At 38.0% G+C, this 21,449-nt stretch overlaps 1 protein-coding gene across 1 annotated transcript in view; it reads left to right on the top strand.

The window, feature by feature from the left end:
• Positions 1–21,449, top strand: part of Anks1b (ankyrin repeat and sterile alpha motif domain containing 1B) — a 973,033-nt gene that overhangs the window by 649,916 nt on the left and 301,668 nt on the right. The window contains exon 16 of the mRNA XM_013019014.1: positions 19,246–19,344. Coding sequence (XP_012874468.1) covers positions 19,246–19,344 — 99 coding nt within the window. The remainder of the gene's footprint in view (positions 1–19,245; positions 19,345–21,449) is intronic.

The raw sequence follows: 21,449 nt of genomic DNA, 5'->3' as shown, positions 1-21,449 counted from the left end.
ATGTTATGCCCTATCTCAGGGATATGAGTTTGCTTGCACAGACGTTTACTTCCAGAAACCACTCATTTTCATTGGGACCAATTCCAGAGTTGGATCTTGATTTGAATCTGTCTCTTCAAAAATCAGGTGATCAATTCTTCACCCCTGTATTGCAAATTACATAAGGACAAAGATCATAACTGATTTTCTTCTAATACCTCTTTCCATAGTATCTAGTATGGTGCCAAACAGTAAGAAGAAAATTTTCTTGTATGACTAAATCAAATATCCCAGAGAAAGTGAATTTAAATTTTATCTGACCTTGGTTATATACAGAACACTACCATTACACACACACACACACACACACACACACACACACACACACACACACACCACAAAACTTGCTTTCTGTATATGTACTTTGTTGTCACATTTGCTTTCTAATTATGAGGTGCTTAATAGGAGCTTAGAGACTGAAGATTATAATTGGTACATGGGAGAAAACTTCAATCAAGCAATATTTTATATGCTTTGAGGGGAAAGAATGGATGGAAGTTCGAAATGTCTTCATGCTTTTTCTTTAGTGTTTTAATTTCACTAAAGTCCTCAAAAATGCAAAATGTCTTTAATTGTTATTTTAAGAAAATAAAATACTCATAAATTATAAAGAATGAAATACTTTCTCTTGTTACTTTTTGCCACTCAATTGACGTAGGACTGTATGTCTAGATTCTTGGAGGTTCAGATTTCCAAATGTTCAGATTTGCAAATGCCATGCAGCCAAGTTTGGTTAACAAATATTCTCAACGCATCTTATTGGCACACATTAATATTACAGGGGAGGTTGTTGTTATTTAACAAATATTTTACTCAGTACTTGGTGTATAGCATTGCACTCAAGCGAAGGATAAAATGGAGTAAGCTGCTAAAAAGCTGTATCCTTTATGGAACTAGCAGGGAACAAAGTAAGTAGGTAAATCTGTGGTCCACTTAGCAAAAGTATGTAAGTCAGAATAAGGGCACCAATCAAGAGCTCCTAGAAGAGATGCATTTGGAACTAACTAGGTCAAAATTAACTAAGGACCAGTCATGATGGTACAGTGATCAATAAGGTAAAGAGCTTAAGTAAAATCAATAAGACAGTAATGAATAGATAGAATTAACACTTGAGATTAGATTTGCTTGGGGACAGGCTTTCTTAATATGCCTATTTATGAAGATTTTGTCATTAGAAATTGAAGGTAGTTACATTAAGATAGTTATGCATGATACTGTATTTAGGACACTGCAATGCAAATTCCATTTTATATTATTTGTGTACTACTCTTTCACATTGTAATATATTTTTCTTAGGTATATTTTCATTGTAGTTGTTTCTTCTGATTGAAAGACTCACTGGTTTATTTCAAGTTAGTTGGTGATTACCTTTGATTACTGGTCTTCAAAGTAAGATACGCTTTCTAGCAGTAGATTCATCATGTTCTTGATTTAAGTTTTAAGAATATTTAAATATTAACTATGTTAATGCATTTAACAGTGAATTATGAAAATGATTCATGTATTTTCTTAATTGACTCAATAAAAAAATTAAAGGAATATCTTTAGGTAGTTAAAAAATAAGGTAAAGAGCTTCATAAGATCATGAATTTGAGATTAGCTAGAGGTATAGCTCAAGTGGTAGAGTGTTTGTCACAGTCTTGAGTTCAAACCTTAATACAAGGGAGGGGGGAACTAGGTTAACTAGTGGATGGAAGGCAAAGAGACAAAGGATTCATTGTTGAGACAGTATTCCAAAGGTCAAGGAGTAAGAGAACATAGAATTTATAACCAGTTTCAGGTGCTCAAAACTTAAGACCTGATGTGATATGACAACACTTAATCATATAAAGTACAAAAATAAAGCCAAGAGTATGTCACTATTATTGTTTACTTTTTTTTTAGAAAGTATGATCAGCAAGTATTAAGTATTTCTGGGCATGTAACCTTACTCACCATCACCCCACCTCTCTCTCTCTCTCTCTCTCTCTCTCTCTCTCTCTCTCTCAAGTGTATTCAACTTGCCCTTGTTTGCCCTTTATCATCTTATCTACACTACGCTAAAAACCTACCTCCAATTTCATTCTTTTTAAATTTACCCTCTATCCTGCCTGTTACCAGGGCTACCTTTTTTAAACACACATCTAATAATATCTTCTGCCTTAAAAGTTTGAAGGTATCCAGGTTTCCTATATAGTAGAGTCTAATTTTATCAACATGTCATTGAAGCCCTCTCAGGCTCTGTTATTCAACCTGTTTCCAGTCTCATTCTCATACATGATGCCCTGTCTTCTACCCATGATGCTTCACAGACCTGTGGTTTTGCTCATGCTGTGCCTTTTGCTTGTTAAAGTCCTATTCACAACAAAAGCCCACTCCTGTATAGTTCCTAGTGCTTATATACTGGTATTTTATATGTATTAGAAGGCTCCTCTGGATTTTGTACTGTTGGAAGAAACAGAGACCACTGTTTTGTTTATTAGGCTTTGTATAAACTGCCTTCCATTATTAGTAAATTTATAACAAGTATTGAAGTATTAAAGTATCTAAAGTAGATAATATAAACAGATACTTAGAAAATATAAATAGATCTGTTTATCCCTACCTGTCAACCTATTTAGGATGCCCTCCTCCAAAAACCTATGATCCATTCATTGTGACAAGTAGGTATTCTGTACAAAGCATTAGCACTGCTAAAAGACACTTGTTAGCCCTTGGAGGTTTTAATAGTTTAGTTGGAGAATGATATAAGAATGAGTCAGAGAGATAAAGAAGGTGAAAAGAAGAGATAAGAAAAGGCATTATGATGCATAACTGGCTGGATGATTCAATACCTTCCTCCTTCTGAAAAGTATTTAAAGTAGCTCAAAAGATAACATAAAAGACATCAAATAATTTTAAAACATATATGTAAGATGAAAGCAAAATACAGATAAGGGATATCACTTGAGTTGAACCTTGAAAGGTCAGTAGACTTTTGAATATCTCTGGAAAAAAAAATAAGATCAAGGTAAGGACAAAAGAAATTGCAATAGAAATGAGAGGGAGATTGAAGGAGTTCATGGTAGGTAACCTCAAACTACTCAAAATAGCAGAGTCTTGCAAAGTTGAATGACGGGAAGGTAAGATTAGAGACTTAGGGAATTATGTTCAAGAAATTTCTCCCAGGAGAAAGAATTGACATCCAAAATACATTCTATCAATACATAAGTAACATAAATCTGTGGATTCCTCAGAGTTACCTGACTCTAAAAGTTTTGCATCTCAGTTTTAGGCATGGAGAATTGGGGAAATGACTATAGCTAGATGAACTGACCTGTGCCCAGGTTGGCAGAGTGCCAGCGGAGAAGTACTCTGGGAAGACAGGACATTGTCCCCATCTCCACCTTCATCCAATCACTTTGCTTAGTCCAGGTTTGCCCTCTGACCTCCACCAGTGTCCCTTTGGCTCTCCTAGGTATTCCAATATTCCCTGTCTACTAGCTCTTGCCTGTATGCCTATAAACTGATTCTTAAAGACAACAAAGAGAAAGGAACAAAAAGAAAGCAGCCTTTTTCAATCCAGCTCCCTATCCAACCATCTCCAAATTTTCTCCTCTCTTAACTTCAACACAGTGGTAGTCCACTTTCAGTCAGTCTCTACTCATTTTACTTTACAATCCTCTTTCATCTGGCTTTTGTCCCCACCATTTTCTTTAAGAGCCTCGAGATCCTTGTATTACCAAACCAAAGGGCCTTTTCCACTTCATTTTAGACATTTCTGCCGTATTTAACAGCTGTTCCATGGGTTTAGTCATGAAACTCTTCACCCTGTTAGCTTCTGAGACAACATCTTCTTCCTGTTTATATCATTTCTTTCTTTCTTTCCTTTCTCAAGGTATTCCCCAGCTTTTCACCATGAGTGCTTTCTTCCATTTCAGTTACACAGAGCCTCTAGCCAATCCCTCAAATCTACAGCTCCAGGCCAAAACTCTCCCCAAATTTCAGCACCTCTTACTTCCTGCTGGCATCTCTCCCTGCCATAATTCAAAAGTAGCAACACCTCATGCTTCCCCTCTGTACCCCCAAACTCTCTGCCGCCCTGTGAAGTCTACTTCTCACCTGACCCTTTTACCCCAATACGACTTCACAGTTGTCCTCAGCCTCTGCCTTCCACATCAGTAGCAAATCTGTAGTTTTACTTGTTAGTATTTCTTTCATGTATCTCCATTCCTGCCACAACTATCCAAGTGCAAACCTTTACTTAAAGACTCTTGTATTATAGTTGCAAGAGCTCCTTAAGTGGACTTCCAACCTCTAATTTTATTCCTTCAGACACACACTTTAAATAACCACTGTGGTGTACTCTCTAAATTGTAAATCCAGCCATCTCTTCTCCAGACATAAAACCATTTGCCAACTGCCTGGAGCCCCAGGATGCACCTCCTCAAGCTCATAGTTTGCAACGCTCACTGCCTACCCTTTCACTCACTATTTCCCCAGGCTGACTAACAATTAATAGCTTGTGGGTTTTTACTCTCCCTACACTTTTTCTTTTCTCAGCTCCTTGGTCCATGCTGTAATTGATCTACACAATGGTTTCTCCCCATTGCCTCTATGATTTTTCTGTATCCAGATTAACTTGTACTCATGACTTAGTACCAAAGATGTTACCTTCTCCAAAACATCATTCCTGATTTATGCCTTGCCTGCTCCAGGAATCTTTATATAGCAGTAATCGTTGTTCTTGCTGCATAAAAAGAGTAATCTATTTCAGTTCCTGTCTTCTACCCTCCCCCTGGTCTTAGCCACCCCCACTGACTTAGGAGAGAGAACATCTTAATCATCTTGGAGTTCTCAGAGCTTACCAAAGTGCTGGCTGCATGGTAAGCATCCAGAATGTGAAGTGAAATGATAGTATAAGTGAGCAAGAGAATGAATGACAGAAAGAACTATGAAAGCCCCACAAGTCCATGCAAGTTACTATGGTTTTCATTGTCCTTATCATCTTTAGCCATGCTAGAAGGAAAAAAAATGGAAAAATGATTTCTAATTAATAACTAGTGAAGCATCATTCTTGTTAAATGACCTCCATAGTTTCTAAGGTAAAAACGTCCATTTCTCCTTTTCTACCCACTAGGAATGGAAAAGGTAAAACCGCAGATGAGCTGGGTCAGCCCAGCAATCTCTAACTGAGCTCTACAGACAGACCCAAGGCGTGAGGCAGGGACCAGCTGATTGTGCAAGCTTACACCCTGGAACACAGCTGCGTCATTTATGGGGCTCAGTGCAAAATAAAAAACAATGTTGGGCCCCTTGTTCAAAGAATAGAACAGACTGCCATTTAAAAAAAAATCAGTCATGGGCTTGAATTTGGGGCTTTAGCATTGTCCCTGAGCTACTTTGCTCAAGGCTAGCACTCTACCACTTGAGCCACAGCGCCGTTTCTGGTTTTCTGGTGGTTAACTGGAAATAAGAATCTCACTGACTTTCCTACCCAGTCTGGCTTCAAACCACAATCCCTAGATCTCAGCCTCCTGAGTAGCTTAGCTAGGATTACAGGCGTGAACCACCAGTACCTAGCCACCATTTGTTTTTTAAATACATATAAAACTTTCTCTGTGGCCATCCTCTGGATTTGTCATGGTGTTTTGCTTAGCTTTTATTTATATTTAAGTAAAGGAATATTAAAATGTCATGTTCTAGTATGAATTTAGCAATTTGTGTTTATATTGTACAATGCTACTTTTAAATGCAAACATTTAAATGAACATCTAACTCCTCTTCATGATTGGCAGAATTACACAATTCATATGTTGATTCTTATCAGCTAGAGCTAGACAAAAAAGACAAACACAGCCAGGCACTGGTGGCTCCGTACCTGTAATCCTAGCTACTCAGGGGCTGAGATCTGTGGATCGCAGTTCAAAGCCAGCCCGGACAAGAAAGTCCATGAGACTCTTATCTCCAGTAAACCACTAGAAAACTGGAAGTGGCATTGTGGATCAAGTGGTAGAACTCTAGCCTTGAGCTGAAGAACTCAGGGACAGTGATGAGACCCAGAGTTCAAGCCCCATGACTGAGACACACACACACACACACACACACACACACACACACACACACACACACACACACGGACAAACACAGCCAAACCCAAGAAGTGTGTATGGAGAAAAAAAAGTCCCGGGCATGGAGTCATGGAGTCGGTCTGGGGTTCACTCTTAAGCACAAGCTGCTTGTGGGGAAAATGCAGCCTCTCTCAGTCATCTCCCTTTCCCATCACCCCAGTCACAGCAGAGAACTCCCAGGAATTTTTGAATCTCTGCACTGGGCCATGTCTGGTACCAACACCTGGATAGTTTCGCTGGCAAGCTGCCAACCAGATGCACCATGGTCCTGCTGGACAGGAGGCCCTGGGATGGGAGGCCTGATACTCTCTCTGCTAACACTCAGACCCCTGCTGAGAGGAAGGCTGCTGCATGCTCCAGATTCAGCAGAAGGCAGGAGGGAGGGGCTACGTCCAGGCCACCAAGGAGCCTTGAAGAACTTCACCATCAGAGTCCATCCTGAAGAAGTAGCAGGAAACAAGAACACTCATAATCTGAAGTGCCAGGGCTCCAGCCCATGCCCCATCGTCTCAGCAGACTTCTCTTCTAAAACACAAATGCAAAGAAGGAATTATGAAGAACTGCAAGAAAGCAAGCACAGAGCACAAACCCAAGTACAAAGTTCTCCAAGCCTGGAGTCCTGGGGGACACCCTAATAAGTGACTTGCCCAAGACTACAAAGCTAAGTAAATGGCAGAGCTAGGAATAAAACATACATTTTTCCCCCAGCACACATGCTGCCTCTTCCAAAATAGACTATTTCTGGCAAAAACAACATGAAACTAGAAGATTTGCAGTGCTGTGTTCTTTAAAAAAAAAAATCTTTAGTTCCTGCAGGCATGCTTTATTTTTAGCAATCTTACTTTATATTTGATAAAACAACTTCATAAACATTATGTCACCACATCCCTGGAAGGTAAGACATATCACTATCCCCATTTTGCAGATGAGGAAAGACATTCACTAGCCCAGAGTCACACCACTAATAAACAAGCAGAGCAGACAGTGAACTCCAGATTCCCAGTTCTTTTCATTAGAAAAAGAAGGAGAGAAGCTGTACTTTTTGCAATAGAAAGAAGTTGCAGAAGAGACTAAGGGAAGCCACTGGGTTCATAAGGAGAGCTTTTCCCATCAGACCTCACTGGGGCAATTCTGAGAGGAATGGCAGGCACCATCACATTCCAGCACCCACTTTCCTGCATCCTTGGTTGCTATAGCAGCCTCACTCCTTCTGTGTAACTTCAATCAAGTTGCTAGTTATCTCCGTGCTTCCTTGTTCTCAACTCCAAAATGAGGACGGAAATAGTAATATCTATTTTATAGGGAACGAAAGCATCGTGTCTGGCCCACAATTAGCTCTCAGTGAATCAGTCATAATCCTTGTATTATTTTCAGTAAATGCAATATGACTGAACCCAAGTCCGCTTCTTCTGTCATCATCCCATGTATGTATCTGCCAATACCAGACACTCACCAGCAGAAAATGACCTTCCCCTTAAGTGGGAATTGATTTTCTTCAGAAAATATGAATAGTCATACTTCTCATTAGAATGTCCAGGCCTAGTTCAACCCTTTCATCAATCAGTGGAGAAAAATTGAGGCCCAATGAAGTTAAATGACTCTTCCATGTTTGCACAATTAATTCGTGATAAGTCAGGAGTCTTCATTTAGTGTTCATTTCTGATGAATGTTGCTTCTGTTAGACAAAACATAACTCCATTGCCTTGAAATACTGGTCTTTTTTCATAATGTTAGTGTGATTATGGAAAACTGCATATTCTTTTGATTTTAGTTGTTATAATTGATCCTGATGATCATTATAATCATTTTTCTTTGAAAAGTGATCTAAAGTCATTTGTGTTCCTCATACACATAAATTGAAGACTATACCAGTATTATTTTCACAATGTGTTCTCTTCTTCCTGCTGGGTAGGAAATATTTTTGAGCCATATGGGATCCTAATTCTCTGAATGCTTTTAGATTATCAGATGTCTCAACTGACAGTCCTGGATGGAAATCAAATCATGAGAATTTGCAAAACGGAAAAAAAAAATTAAGAACATTTTGGTGCTATGGTGTACCAGCAATCCCATCTTTATCTTTCCTTCAATTAGAAGGGAATAAAAACTTCAGGCATCTTGCTTACGTTTTACAATCTTTTCCTTGCAAATTTGCTTAGCTTCATGATCTGTAGGTTGTATGTTTTTATATATCTTTGCTTCACGTTCATCCTTAGGCATTCATGCTTCCAAGCTTTTATTTTGTTCAATACTTAGCAAACAGGTGCTAAGGGAACTACAATGATGTTTAAGGCCTAATCCTTTCTCCCAACAAGTTTTTTGTCCAGTGAAGGAGACAAGGCATAGAATACCAAGAAGAGAGAAGCAAAAGATTCTGTCAGTGTCAGTGTTTATTGCCTCATCAACCTAAACAAGATAAGTGCTGCTTTTTTTTTTTTGGCCAGTCCTGGGGCCTTGAACTCAGGGCCTGGGTGCTATCCCTGAGCTTCTTTTTGCTCCAGGCTAGCACTCTACCACTTGAGCCACAGTGCCACTTCTGACTGTTTTTGAGTAGTTTATTGGAGATAAGATTCTCAGGGACTTTCTTGCCCGGACTGGTTTTGAACCACAATCCTCAGATCTCAGCCTCCCAAGTAGCTAGGATTACAAGCAAGATATGTCCATTTTTAATGATGCACAATCTAAGCAAATGTGCAAGTCTTTATGGTTTTTAGTACCAATTAAACATTAAAGAAAAAAATTTAAGGTTAAAAACATAAAGGGAACATTTAATAACACTCACCATGAGAAAGGATATCTCTCCCTTTTCTTTGATCTTATAAATCTAAGTAATGTTATTACAGGTAACAAAATTAGTGTGAGAAATAAAAGCAAACCACATGGTTTAGATGTGGTACAGGGGAAAGGGTTTGTGTGCTTTGAACAAACTTTCCTTTGGTATCAGCTCCAGGCCAAGAAATGTGGCCATACAGCCCCGAGACAGTGCCGAAGAGTTCCGTCGGCCATGTTCTTTCTCAGTTTTCAGTTTCACAGACCACTTGGGTCAGGCTGCTGCCTGTTGCCTATTGGGTCCAGGTTTTTAATGCAAGCACTACCACATTCCTCTACCACATTTCAAAAATTAAATGAGTCAAAACAAAGTTGTCATGGGGTAAAGTGTTTTCTAATCCTAAAGGTATCTCAAGAAAAATAACCTATATCAAAACCAAAAATAAATGCAGGAAAAGTCAGGAATATTCCACCAGTCAGCAGTTTCAATAGATTGATCACCTTTCCCTGGCCACCAAAGACATTGTGGGTCAGACAAAACTTGAACACAAACCTTGTCATTTCAAGAGTTCAGGGTAGAGCCAAACACCAAGGCCTACCTAACACACTGCCAAATGTTCTCATTGTTTCTGCCCTAATAAAATTGTAATGTGCTCACAGTTCATGAGTAAAATTTTTCCCACACCAGGTTTAGGTAAAAATTTACTTTTAGAACCACAGTTTTATACAATCATCCGATGTCTATTGTCTTCAATTACACACGAAAAGCCACTCTCTGATTTAACAACCTGTCAACCCCATGAACTCTTGCATCATTTTCTATCCAGTTAGTTTTCACAGAGTCTAAAATCCAGAGGGGGGAAAATCTTTCAATAGGCTTTTGGTGAGTTTTTAACAAAATTTCCAGCCAAAATGAGGAGGAGCAATACTGAAAAACCGACAAACACACATACGTACATACCTTGGTTCTGAAAACTTTTGTTCTTTCTAACATCCCTCCTCTGCTCTTCCTTGTCAGACCCCACCCACTCTGTTTGAGGTGAAGGCAAACGCGCTGCTACCTCCATCATGCCCTGTTACATGCTGGGACATATCCTAGCATGGTCCCATCATTATTTTCACTGACAGCTAAATACTGACTAGAGCCAGGTAGATGGAACAATAAGGAAAGAGCTTTGTTTTATTCAGAGACTACTCTTCATTGCCCATGCTTGACAGTTTTAGATATCCAATGGCACTATTATTAATGGTCAAAGGATGGTGGGCCCACCTCTGAATGGTTTATCCACTCATACTGAGGGAATCCTACAGTACTTTCTTATAGGTACATGAAAGTAAAGGATAAATTTCTCCTTTTACATCAGGAAAACAAACACTTTTACAGAAGTTTCCCAATGAACAGCTACTACCACATGCCCAAACACCTCTTCAAGGGAGGCTGAGACCATTTCGCATATCCAGTCTCCCAAGTAGAAAGCAGACAAAGAACTCTGGATACCAATGTTTGCCACAACCTAAAAGCGATTTCTGGGGCCATGAAGTGTGGATGTTTTCAGCATACTAGGTACGGCTAAATCTTTATTTGTAGTTTATCAATTTATGATCTTTTATTTATTGCATAATTTTTATTTTAGAATTTTTTTGGAATATTGAATTTTTTTGAGACAGGGTTTTTTTTTTTATAAGATCTCCCTGTGTAGCCCAAGCTGATCTCAAATTTATAATCCTTCTGCCTCGGCCACCCAAGTGCCAGGATTACAAGTGTACACTACCATGGCTTGCTTAATTTAGAATGTTTATTAAAGACTTCTGATTTTATTTTTGTCATCTGGCTTTTCTCACCAGTCTAAATATTGGGTTTGGAACTTGGTTTCCCCACTGAAACCAATCTTCAAGTTGCTCTGAAAGGTCATATTTCACCACATAATCTTTTTTAAAAATATTTCTCAGCTGTTTCAATTTTGGTTGTTGAGCTCAACTTCCATATCACCCAATTTCTCCATTCATCCTTCACCTGGATGATGTCCTTTAGTGTTTCACATTGCACTTAGAATAAAATCAAAGTCCTTATCAGGGTCTACAAAGTCCCGGGATGGTCCAAGGCCCCTTTTTTTGCTCGTTCAGCCACTAAATTCTATTCTTAGTAGGTCCCAGGGTGTTCCTAGAATGTCTGGTTCTTTCCTCACTCAGTGCCTTTGCGCCTGCTCTTACTTCTGCCCAAAATGCTCTTCTAATCTCTCTTTCCATCCTTGGGCAGCTCCTACTAATCCTTTCAGGTCTTCACAGGTATGTTGCTTCCTCAGAGAAGCAGTCCTGACCACCAGCCAGAAAAGTGTCACCTACTTAAGCACTTGGTTGTCTTCTGTGCAGAAGGGAGCATCATTGTCAGAATCTAATCTGGCAGAATAAAACATATTCGAAATCCATCATCTAACCAACTGTGTGCACTTGCCCGAACAGTTTCATGTCTCTGAGACTCAGTTTCCTCATCTATAAAATGAAGACAATCCCACCTATTTTACAAGACTCTTGCAAGATATATTAATGAGTTGGGCAAAGTATGAGTACCCAGGGACCCCTTCATGGTTGGTGGTTGAATTTTCATCTTTTTTAGACTCCTTTTCCTCTCATTGTATGAGGCTGAAATGGGTCCACACAGGAGCTCCTCCCACAGAGGAGCACTTCTGTTGGAGCTGTGCGTCACCAGAGAAGGACATTTGTAAGTGAAGCCATCTGGAAATACCAAGGCACCATGTTCCTCCTCCATAAAGAGCAGGTGTCCAAGCTAACCTAATTGCTGCTCACTTTTTCCTTGTGAGGCACAGGGGAAAAAAATGTTCAGCATATTAAGAAGAAGAATAAAATTTAAGTACCTGCCAAGATTATGTACAGCCTACTCAAGGGAAAAAAAAAACTTTAACTTCACAGCTTGTGATTGGAAAAGGACACAGGACAGCTGCTAACTGTTTTCCTTTCATCTCTGCGTTTGGCATGTTCTTCTAATAGCTCTCCTCTCACACTCAGTCTCTGTGGCAGTGGGAGCAGAAAGAATAGAAATGAGGTGCCCCCCCCAGCCCTCACCCTAGCCCTTCCCCCCTGCTCAGTCTCAGCTGCTGGGAAAGACCATTGAAAGCATTTAATATCTGCCCTACCCCTTTGGGGAGACTGTAAGCCCAGCTAGATACCACGCTTCAAAAGAGAAGCAAAAGCTTTGAGGTTAGTTAGGGGAACATTTAGACTAGAAAAACCCCCAGGTCTGTGCCAACCCTCATTCCATGATTGACTGAACAGAAAAGACTGGAGCAGACAGGGAACAGAACAGGTCAGACAGCATTCCAAATTCTCTCCCAATGTGAAGGATTTGCTCTTGCTTTAAAATCCTGTAACCAACCATCACTTACACTGGAACACTTGCTTTCAGATGTGAATTTCATACAATTCCTAGGTAGAAATGTTAAGTGGCTTAGGTCTTGGCATGTATTTTTCACAGAACATTTTCTCTCCTCCATTAGCCTTATGAATGTGGGGTAATTTATGAGAAATGTTGCTCTCCATTGTGGGAGTAAGTCATTTAAGTACCTACCTCAGGGAGTTGTTTTGAATTCAAGTGAAATAAGGTAATGGATGTAAGGCATTGAGAACAGTGCCTAGAACAGGGGTAGAACTCAGGAAGAACACAGTTCACCTTCCACTAACGCATGCCAACTGCCACTAGGTGAAAGTTGAAGGAGGTTCCTACTACTCATGATAAATATTTGCTATAGCTATAGATACCATTTTGTCTGCTCAAGCTGGTGTTCTACCATCTGAGCCATGCCTCCTACATCTAGATATAAGTATCTTCTGAATATATTTTTAAAGTGTTTTATCTAGCTGAGTTTGCATCATCCCCAAAAGGTAAGGCAGATATTAAAAGTTGTAACTGTTTTGTTTTGTTTTTTTTTAGGCACTTGAGTCTAAGCATGGGATGTGTGTGGAATCATAGGGGACCCAATTTATTCTTCTAGCTTCCTCTGTTTATCTACTAACTGATAGATTGATTAGTTAGTTGGTCTAACTACCGATCTCTCTTTCCATATCTCTCTGAGGTAAATAAAGCAAGGCACATGAATAAGTTTTACTCAGATTAACTTTTCTTATTACCTAATGAAATCCCAAAGAACTTTACCTTCCTCTTTTTTTGGGGGGTGGGGGTGGTCGTGGGGCTTGAACTCTGGACCTGGATGCTGTCCCTGCACTCTTCAACTCAAGGTGAGCTCTCTACCGCTTGAGCCACAACATCACTTGCAGTTTTCTAGTGGTTTATTGGAGATAAGAGTCTATCTTATCATGGCTTTGAACCATGATCCTCAGATCTCAGCCTCCTGTGTAGCTAGGATTACAGGTGTGAGCCACTGGCACAGGGCTTTACTTTCCTCCCTTGTAGCTAAGAAGTTTTTTTTACCATAGCAGTACAAGTGATTATATAAATGACTACAGCATTGTATAAATACACACAATTCTAAAATTTACATGAACACATGTCTCAAATCATAATTCTGTTAGGATATCATGAAACCTCATTTACCACTTTAAGAAATAAACACATGATAACTTAAATACCTTCTTTTTGTCTGCAGCTTCAAGACAAAGGAAATAAACCTCAAAAGTAAAGAGGAAAGGGCAATAGAAAAATTTATTGTGATCATATTAGCTAGCCATTAAAAATATTAAGATATATAGTATTAAAAACATATCTACAATTAAATTAATCTTGTTAAAATATATGTCTTACATATGTAAGACTCCTAACTTTTTCCTCAGTAATGTAAAATTTATTTAAATTGGCAAGTTGAAGGAAACTTTGCTCATAAACTACATACGTGAAAATTTAGTTGTGTGTAAGAAATCCTTTGCAATAGAGAAAATATATTTAAATGGAGGATTAGACAGAGAGGTTTTAAAAAAAGACTATAAAATTTTCTTCCACTGCCATTTCATTAGTATGAGAGAAGGAATTAAATCTGAAGGAATGCATTATGTATTATAGGATCCTTTATAGTAATCATGTTTCTGTAGCATGAGCTAAATAAAGCTTTATTCCAACACTGACAGGAGAATTGTAAATCATGTAGAAAAGACATGCATTGAATTTACTTATAAGCTGATACCAAACTGACTCAAACTTTTATAGAAGCTAGCACATAGCATTTTTATTCTAAGAAAAATATGAACAGTGATATGCCACCATGTTATTTGTGCTGTAAAATATTACATTAAAAATAAAATGTCTTTCCACATGGAAGTTTGTAAGATCTTAGATTATAAAACTATCCTACCTTAAATATTTAAAGCCACATGAAATGCAGAGCAGTATCGAATTGAGCTAATTTTAGAGCAAAAACAATTCTTCCTAATCAACAGTATCCTCTTGATATTTTCAGCTTGGGACTGAATGGAGAGAATGCACAACATCAACCAACTCGAGCTTATATTAAGAAGAAATCAGCTCCCTGTGGCCCTTAGATATATTTTCCTAGCACTTGTATAATTTGTAATATGAAGTAAAAGTTTCTAAAGAAATGTAACATAGTACTAAGGATATAAAACTAGGAGAACTTTTCAAGATGTAGTCCTGAGAGGCAGAGCTGTGGCTACAGATATTCTTGAAATACGATTTCAATAAATAGCAATTCTATTTCTAATGGGTCATTAAATATAAAACATTGCTTTTCATTCTATTTGGTCATCTTAGTAGTTTGTCATAACTGGAAACCTCCCAAGCATTTTATTTTCCCCATGGCCAGAGAAAATTGAGCTTTCATCTATCAGTGCATAAAAGATTAGGTGTTTTTTCTTCATTCCATAACCTGAGATAGCAATAAAGATCCTCTCACTCTGTCATTTCTTGTCAGTAAAAGAACAGCTGTTATAAAAATACTGCCTTGGGACTTTGATCATTCTAGCAGGTCATTAACTAAGCAATGTTCATTGTCTAAACACCTTTGCAATGTGCCTGGTAGGGTGCTAAGAAAATAATCATTTGTCAGTTGGACTTGGCATTTTTTATAGCATAGCTTCATACTCGTAAAGTACAAAAAAACCTCCAATTTGTTTTGATGACTGAAGATTTAGAAGAGAATTTGCTAAAGATCCTGAGCTTAATATTCATGAATTTTGTCCAATAGGCATAAAAATAACCATATCATGAGAGAGAAGTATTCACGACTCTTGAGTCTTGGAACTATTTTTTTTGTCCCATCTACGTGATTTGACTAGTTTTACTGTCTGTAATTCTAGAGCAGCACTTTTCCAGTGGAGAAGTTCTGCATTGTCCAACATCCACCAACATGTGGCCAATAAGTAACAGAAAGCGAGACTTGAAAAGCATCACCTAGGCTTGGTAACTCAGAAGTCATTCTCCACATTTGGCAGAGAGACTGAGAAAGTTCATGGTGGATAAAACCTTGTCTTGGAAGATGGTTAAGTAAGTGGGAGATGAAGCAGTAAGCAGCAGGTATACTTAGATGTGGAGGTGGAAGGCACTTTAGAAGGTGAGCAAACAGAGGACAGGCCTAATAGAGCTCAGCTCTCAAGCCCAAAATGAATGCAGGAGGGTTTAAACCAGGTTTTATACTTTTAAAGGAAAATCATGACACTGAGATAACATTTTCTAAAGACAAGGGATAATGTGAGAATGAATTCCCCTTCCTTAGGAAGAATAGGAACATTTGTGGTCCTTGGTGGTGTAACTGTTACTTGAAGGTGCAAAGGAAATGGTCATATTATTAACTTTGTTCTGAAAATCTAGAATGCTATAAAATAAGCTATTGTATTATTTCCTTTAATAAGAAATCTTATAAATGCATAGTACCAAGATTGATTTGTCAGAAAAAAAATCAGATATAGTCTTGTACTTATCTACAATTATTTCTCAAAGCTAACATTATAAGTGCTGAAACACTAAAATGTAGGTTCAAAATACGGATACTAATCAAACATTATACATGAGTGAAATTTCATTTTAAGTGAATAGATATTAATTTTATGGGTAGAGAACCAAAAGAAAATTTAGAAAGAATGTATGTCTTAGCAAAATTTAGCCAGCCATGGTCTGAACCCAGGTCTTGAGACTTCTGCTGTTCAGACAGCATAACAGGGTATTCTTCGTAACCCTATATATTATAAAAATAGAAAAAATAGAACATTTATTTTTAATAATTTTATTGACACAGTAATTGTATATATCTATGGCATATAATGTGATGATTATATATAATGTATATGTGTGTATATATATATATATTTATGTAATGATCAAATCAGAGTAATTAGAAAAATGAAAAATTTCTAACAGCATGCTTCATTAAGGACAGCAAATCCTTTTCTCCACATTTCCCCATTAATACCATTTGCCTTTTAGCACATTCTTACAATGTACATTATGCTTTCCATCCTTTTCCCTTATTTTCAAAAGTGTTTGATAATTATCCTGCATGCTAGGAAATATGACCCAAACAGAAAATGCTATTATGTGCTTAATGCCTTCTTTAAAAATACTTAGCTTCCCTATAATTCTTCTAAAATGCATCCTTTTGAAAACAGAAAAGATAGTATATGGGTGGTTTATAAGTTAAGTGGTTTTTATGGATTTAATTGCTAAAACCATCCTAGTACTCAAACAGTGATATCAGGTTTTCAGATTTCTTAGATAGTAGATACAAGAAAGTATAGGACTCTGGGAGGACCTTTTGTGTTTATACAGAGAAGAGACCCTCTGCTTCACACAAATTGAAAGTGTAGACTAGTAATTCATACATTAAAAACCTGAAAATGTTGTTGTTCGGGTTTTTGTGGTTTGGGTTTTGTTGTTGCCTTTGTTTTTGTTTTGAGGGTCAATAACTCCTTTGGCAAATCCTTAAAAGAGTGAAAGTCAGAATAAGTATCATATACGGTTGCTCATACCATCACAGTCCATTTCTAGAAGGAATAGGCTTCCTCAAAATGAAGTCATTTATATTCGTAGCCATGCTCTATTATGAGCACTGAGTAATTTTCTTGAGAGCAATGTTTCCTGTGGCAAGTTGCCAAGACTGACTTTATTTGTTTTTCATTAGGCTTTTCATTATCATGCTGCTATATACCTGGATCATTCTGCTTCCTCTGAGATAGCTGGTGTAGTTTAAGCATAGGCATGATGCAATGAGTAGGTGGAATGCTTTTGTCCAGTGAACGCCCATTTAAAATCTCCAGCTATGGTACTCTTCTAATGGCTTTCATCCTTCTAAGAATAGTCAAGTCTCCATTTATAATGTAGTCTGATATTAAACTGTTTGCATCCATCTAATCTGTCTTTGTCCAAGGAAAGGCATTAATCTCACCTTGTACCACACTGGCCCTGCTCCTCATCTTCTTTTATCTTAGGAAAAGGCACCCAGATCAACCTCTGCTTGGAACCAGGGTTTATTTGGTATTTCTTTACCATCCTATGTTTTCAATCTCCATGTCAAATATCTTGCATGCTTTCAAGTACACATTCTTTCTGTGTCCCATAACTATTGAGTTGGTCTAAATCCATATCATCCCTAGAACAACTATACAGCTACCACTTCATGATCGTGATGGTCCCAGAATTGTCCTTTCCCCTTCATTTTCTTTTGCCCTAAGCATCTATCAGTATCCACTGTTGTCTATAAGCAAAGTATTTTGTGACTGCTATACTGCCATTTGTAATTATTTTGTGTTAAACATTAACAGGCAGATTTTGATTTGTTCAGAATGATACAAAATTTTGGCACTCCTAGAGACTACTTAATTTTTATGTTTTATTATTGTAATTGATGTAAAACATTGTAGACTATTTACTTATTTGTGGGATAGGTACAGTGGATAATTTGATACATGAATACAATGTTTAATTATAAAAACCAAGGCAAATTTCATATCCTTAAACATTTATCATTTCTGTGTGTTGGGAATCTTCCAACTATGGAAGTAATTTTTGGAATATATAATAAATTTTCATGGGTTGTAATAACCTTACCATGACATAGAATAATTAGGACAATTTTCTGCCACCTAACTGTATTTTGGTATCCATTATCCAAACTTTCTCAATCTTCCTTCCCATTCCTGTGAACAGCATTCTACTCACCACTTCTGTGCCCTCCTAAATAACTGAGAATATGAATTATCTTCCTCTGTCTACCTTATTTCACTTGATATAATTTGACTCCTCAGTTTGAGGAGAACCTCTCAGAATAAGTGATTTGAAAGTCTCTGTATTCAAGTAATAATCAGAGGTTGAAAATAATCATTGAACGGTTTAGAACATCAGATAATTTAACCAGAGTATCAAGGTTTATTTGAAACATTATGTGTATGTACCATCTAATAAATATGCTATTAAAAAAAAAAAGAAAAGCATCATTGAAATGTGCAATTTTCAGGGCTTCACTACACCTTGTAGACTGTGTGTCTCAATTTTGTCATTTTATAGGAAAGGAAAACAAGAGCCTGCCACACAAATAAAAAAAGAATTTTCTAAACTTACAATCTCATAGTATCAGTCTTTTCTTAAAATCTGTGACGCTTAGAATGAAGTTGAACCATCAGCTTCCCTTTTCATCTCCAAATCATATCCTAACACAATGTCTGCATCCTCTATTTTTTCTTACAGTTTATTGCATATGATTTTCCCTCTACCCTTTCTCTTTTTAGTCCTAACCACATGTCAAAAAGAAGATTATACATCATCTCAGATATCCTCAGATACCAAGCCAGTGTCAGCATCATAGTTGGTCGAAACATTCTAGCTGCCTTTGAACAACCCATTTCTATCACTAGACTAGACAGGATTAAGACAGTTATAGGCAGGAACCTGCATCTTTTCCCAATCTTCATTAAAAATCTGGCATTCAGTATTTTGAAGTTAATTATTTTCACCTTTCATCTGCCTAGGAGATGTCAGTTTTTCTATCAGCCCCCCTCACAAAATCTGTTTTCAGACTAGTTTCTGAAAAACAAATTGATTCACACATCAATATATAAGTCACTGGTAATCTTAAATGACAACTCTTCCTAGAAGCATTTACATTTTTATAGGAACAAAATTCTAAGTCAGAGGAATGAAATCTCCAGTGCAGATAATCCAACCATAAATAGTAAGCCATGAGAGAGATTTGTGCAATGAGGCAAGTTCCTTCAAAACAGTAACATAGGAGACCCTCACAGGATGATTCTGCCTTTGTTTATTAAAATCAGACCACTCATTGCTTGTTGCTTTTTTACTCTGTACTAAATAAATCATTCTTATATCCCATAGTATGAAGACTTGATTTATTTTGTAACCTTCCTGGTTTTGTTTCAGGGAAGCAATGTTATGGAAGATCAGGATTTGTTGGAAATCGGCATCCTTAATTCTGGGCACAGACAGAGAATTCTACAGGCAATCCAGCTCCTTCCAAAGGTAAGCAATGATTTATGGTTCTAATCTTGTATGTGGTTCCAGTGGTTTTAGGCCTTCAAGATGTATTCACACTTAGGTACAAAATACCTAAATAGTGGTGCAGCCCATTGGAGCAGGTCTTCTCAGGGCCCGCTGCACATTCAGATCCAGCGGGTCTTCCCAGGGCCCGCTGCACATTCAGACCCAGCGGGTCTTCCCAGGGCCCGCTGCACATTCAGACCCAGCGGGTCTTCCCAGGGCCCTCTGCACATTCCAACCCAAGAGACGACTCCTAGCTTCACTTGACCTAGAAGAACGTAACACAGGGAACACTGCTGGCTAGTGGGGCAGTTTCAGAGCTTCTCTATTGTGAGAATCCAAATACAGGTACAGAGACAGTTGAGGCTCAAAAGGTGAACTTCATATTGAGTGAGTACAGGGTGTTCCTGACTTGAAAGTCTCATATGAGCCCCAGAAGAAGCACTACCAGTTGTAGCAATTCCATGGATAGAGCCTCGGAGGTCTTCACAAGGAACTTGCCCAAATTATAAGAGTCATTACTCAGAGAAGTCTATAGTACCCCATCCCACCACGTATTTATGGTTCATAGACAGATCAGCCCAAGTCCAGGTGTAATTTGCCAGCCAGGTGTCACTTTCACTGTAAGCTGTGTTACCTAGCAACAACGTTGACCTTCGGGTTTTCAGCTATAGTTTTAAAGGAGCCTAAAGGAAGAAGAAGGATGTAAGAACTAGTCTTTCAAGATGGGTAGGATTATAATTGGAGAGGAAAAGGACAGGCATTTCAGGAGTTCAAAGGATCCCTATAATTACAGGTAGGGCTCAGGCAACGATTGCTGGACACGTTAGGGACATGATTAGTAATTTAAAATCCAATGAGAGTTGTACAACAATGTAAATGCACATTATGCCGCAGAAGTGTGCACTTAACATGGTAATCTTTACGCTCTGTATACTTCATCACAATTTTTTCATTCCTTTTGCTATTATCTTTAGTTATACAAAGGAGTTGCCATTTAACAAAGCAGTTTATAAATACAATGTATCTTGATCCATGTCACCCATTTCAACATTTCCACCACAATTTTTGTAATCAGAAAAAAGGAAGAAAATCTAATGTGATTGAAGCAATTGGAAACTCTAGGATGTAATCAGAGTTAAAGATAAAAAGTAGGTTGGGTGAGTTGGTATCAGGCTGGGGAATTGGAAATGTATTCTGTAGACACTGGAGAACAGCCATGACTAGACTATTTTATTCTGGTTAATTTAATTGTGGAGGCACTTTACAGAGGGAATTAAAAGAAAGTAAAGTTAGAGTGAGGTCTTCCAGCTGGGAGAAAATTAGGGGAAGCAAGACTTGGGGCATGGTAGCAGGTGAACTAACAGCTACTCACAGATAACTGAGCCTTACCTTTTTTATGTACTGTCTGCTTCTCCCTTCTCAGGAGGCTATAATTTCCCCTTCTCAGACTGAAAAAAAAATATTAAGCACTGTTCCTAAAAAGTTATCTGATAAAATTTGCTAACTGACAGTCAACCAAGGTTCTGCTGATAGAAACTTCACACTTTTGTAAATTCAAAGAGTGTCGAGCACACACAGGAGTTTAATCCTGATTTTTTTTACATTAAAAACAAAAGAACAAAATGTCCTTAGAACTAATTCTCAAAGTAATACTTACACATGCACTGTTCACCTCCCTGCTTTTATATCTTTTCCTAAAATGTTGTTTCTTTGGAACATTTCCTGCTCACAATTCACAATGGCTTCTTAATGCTGCGCCTCCAACACCAAGGGCCAGTGCCTGGCCTATAAACAGACACACAGTGACCAACTTCACCTTGTCACAGTGCGCCATTATTTTAAGTTCAATGCAGATAGTATTCTATCACCTCATTGTGAACACTCAGTTAAAATGGAACCCCTTCCCACCACCTTGGCAGTTTCCAATGTAGTCCTAGCCTACCACCTCTAACTGACAGCCACAAAAGCTTCTGATCTGTCATCCTGGACATACTATTTAGATTGATTTCTTATTGTTTCCTTCTACCCTGGACTTTTCATGCTTGTCTAGTCTCTGTTCAGATTACCCTCTTAACCTCTGCAAC

This window comes from Dipodomys ordii, unplaced genomic scaffold, assembly GCF_000151885.1.
Source record: "Dipodomys ordii isolate 6190 unplaced genomic scaffold, Dord_2.0 Scaffold3, whole genome shotgun sequence".
Taxonomy (NCBI): Eukaryota; Metazoa; Chordata; class Mammalia; order Rodentia; family Heteromyidae; genus Dipodomys; species Dipodomys ordii.
Note: the sequence above shows the minus strand (reverse complement) of the source record. Positions and strands in the feature narration are given on the sequence as shown.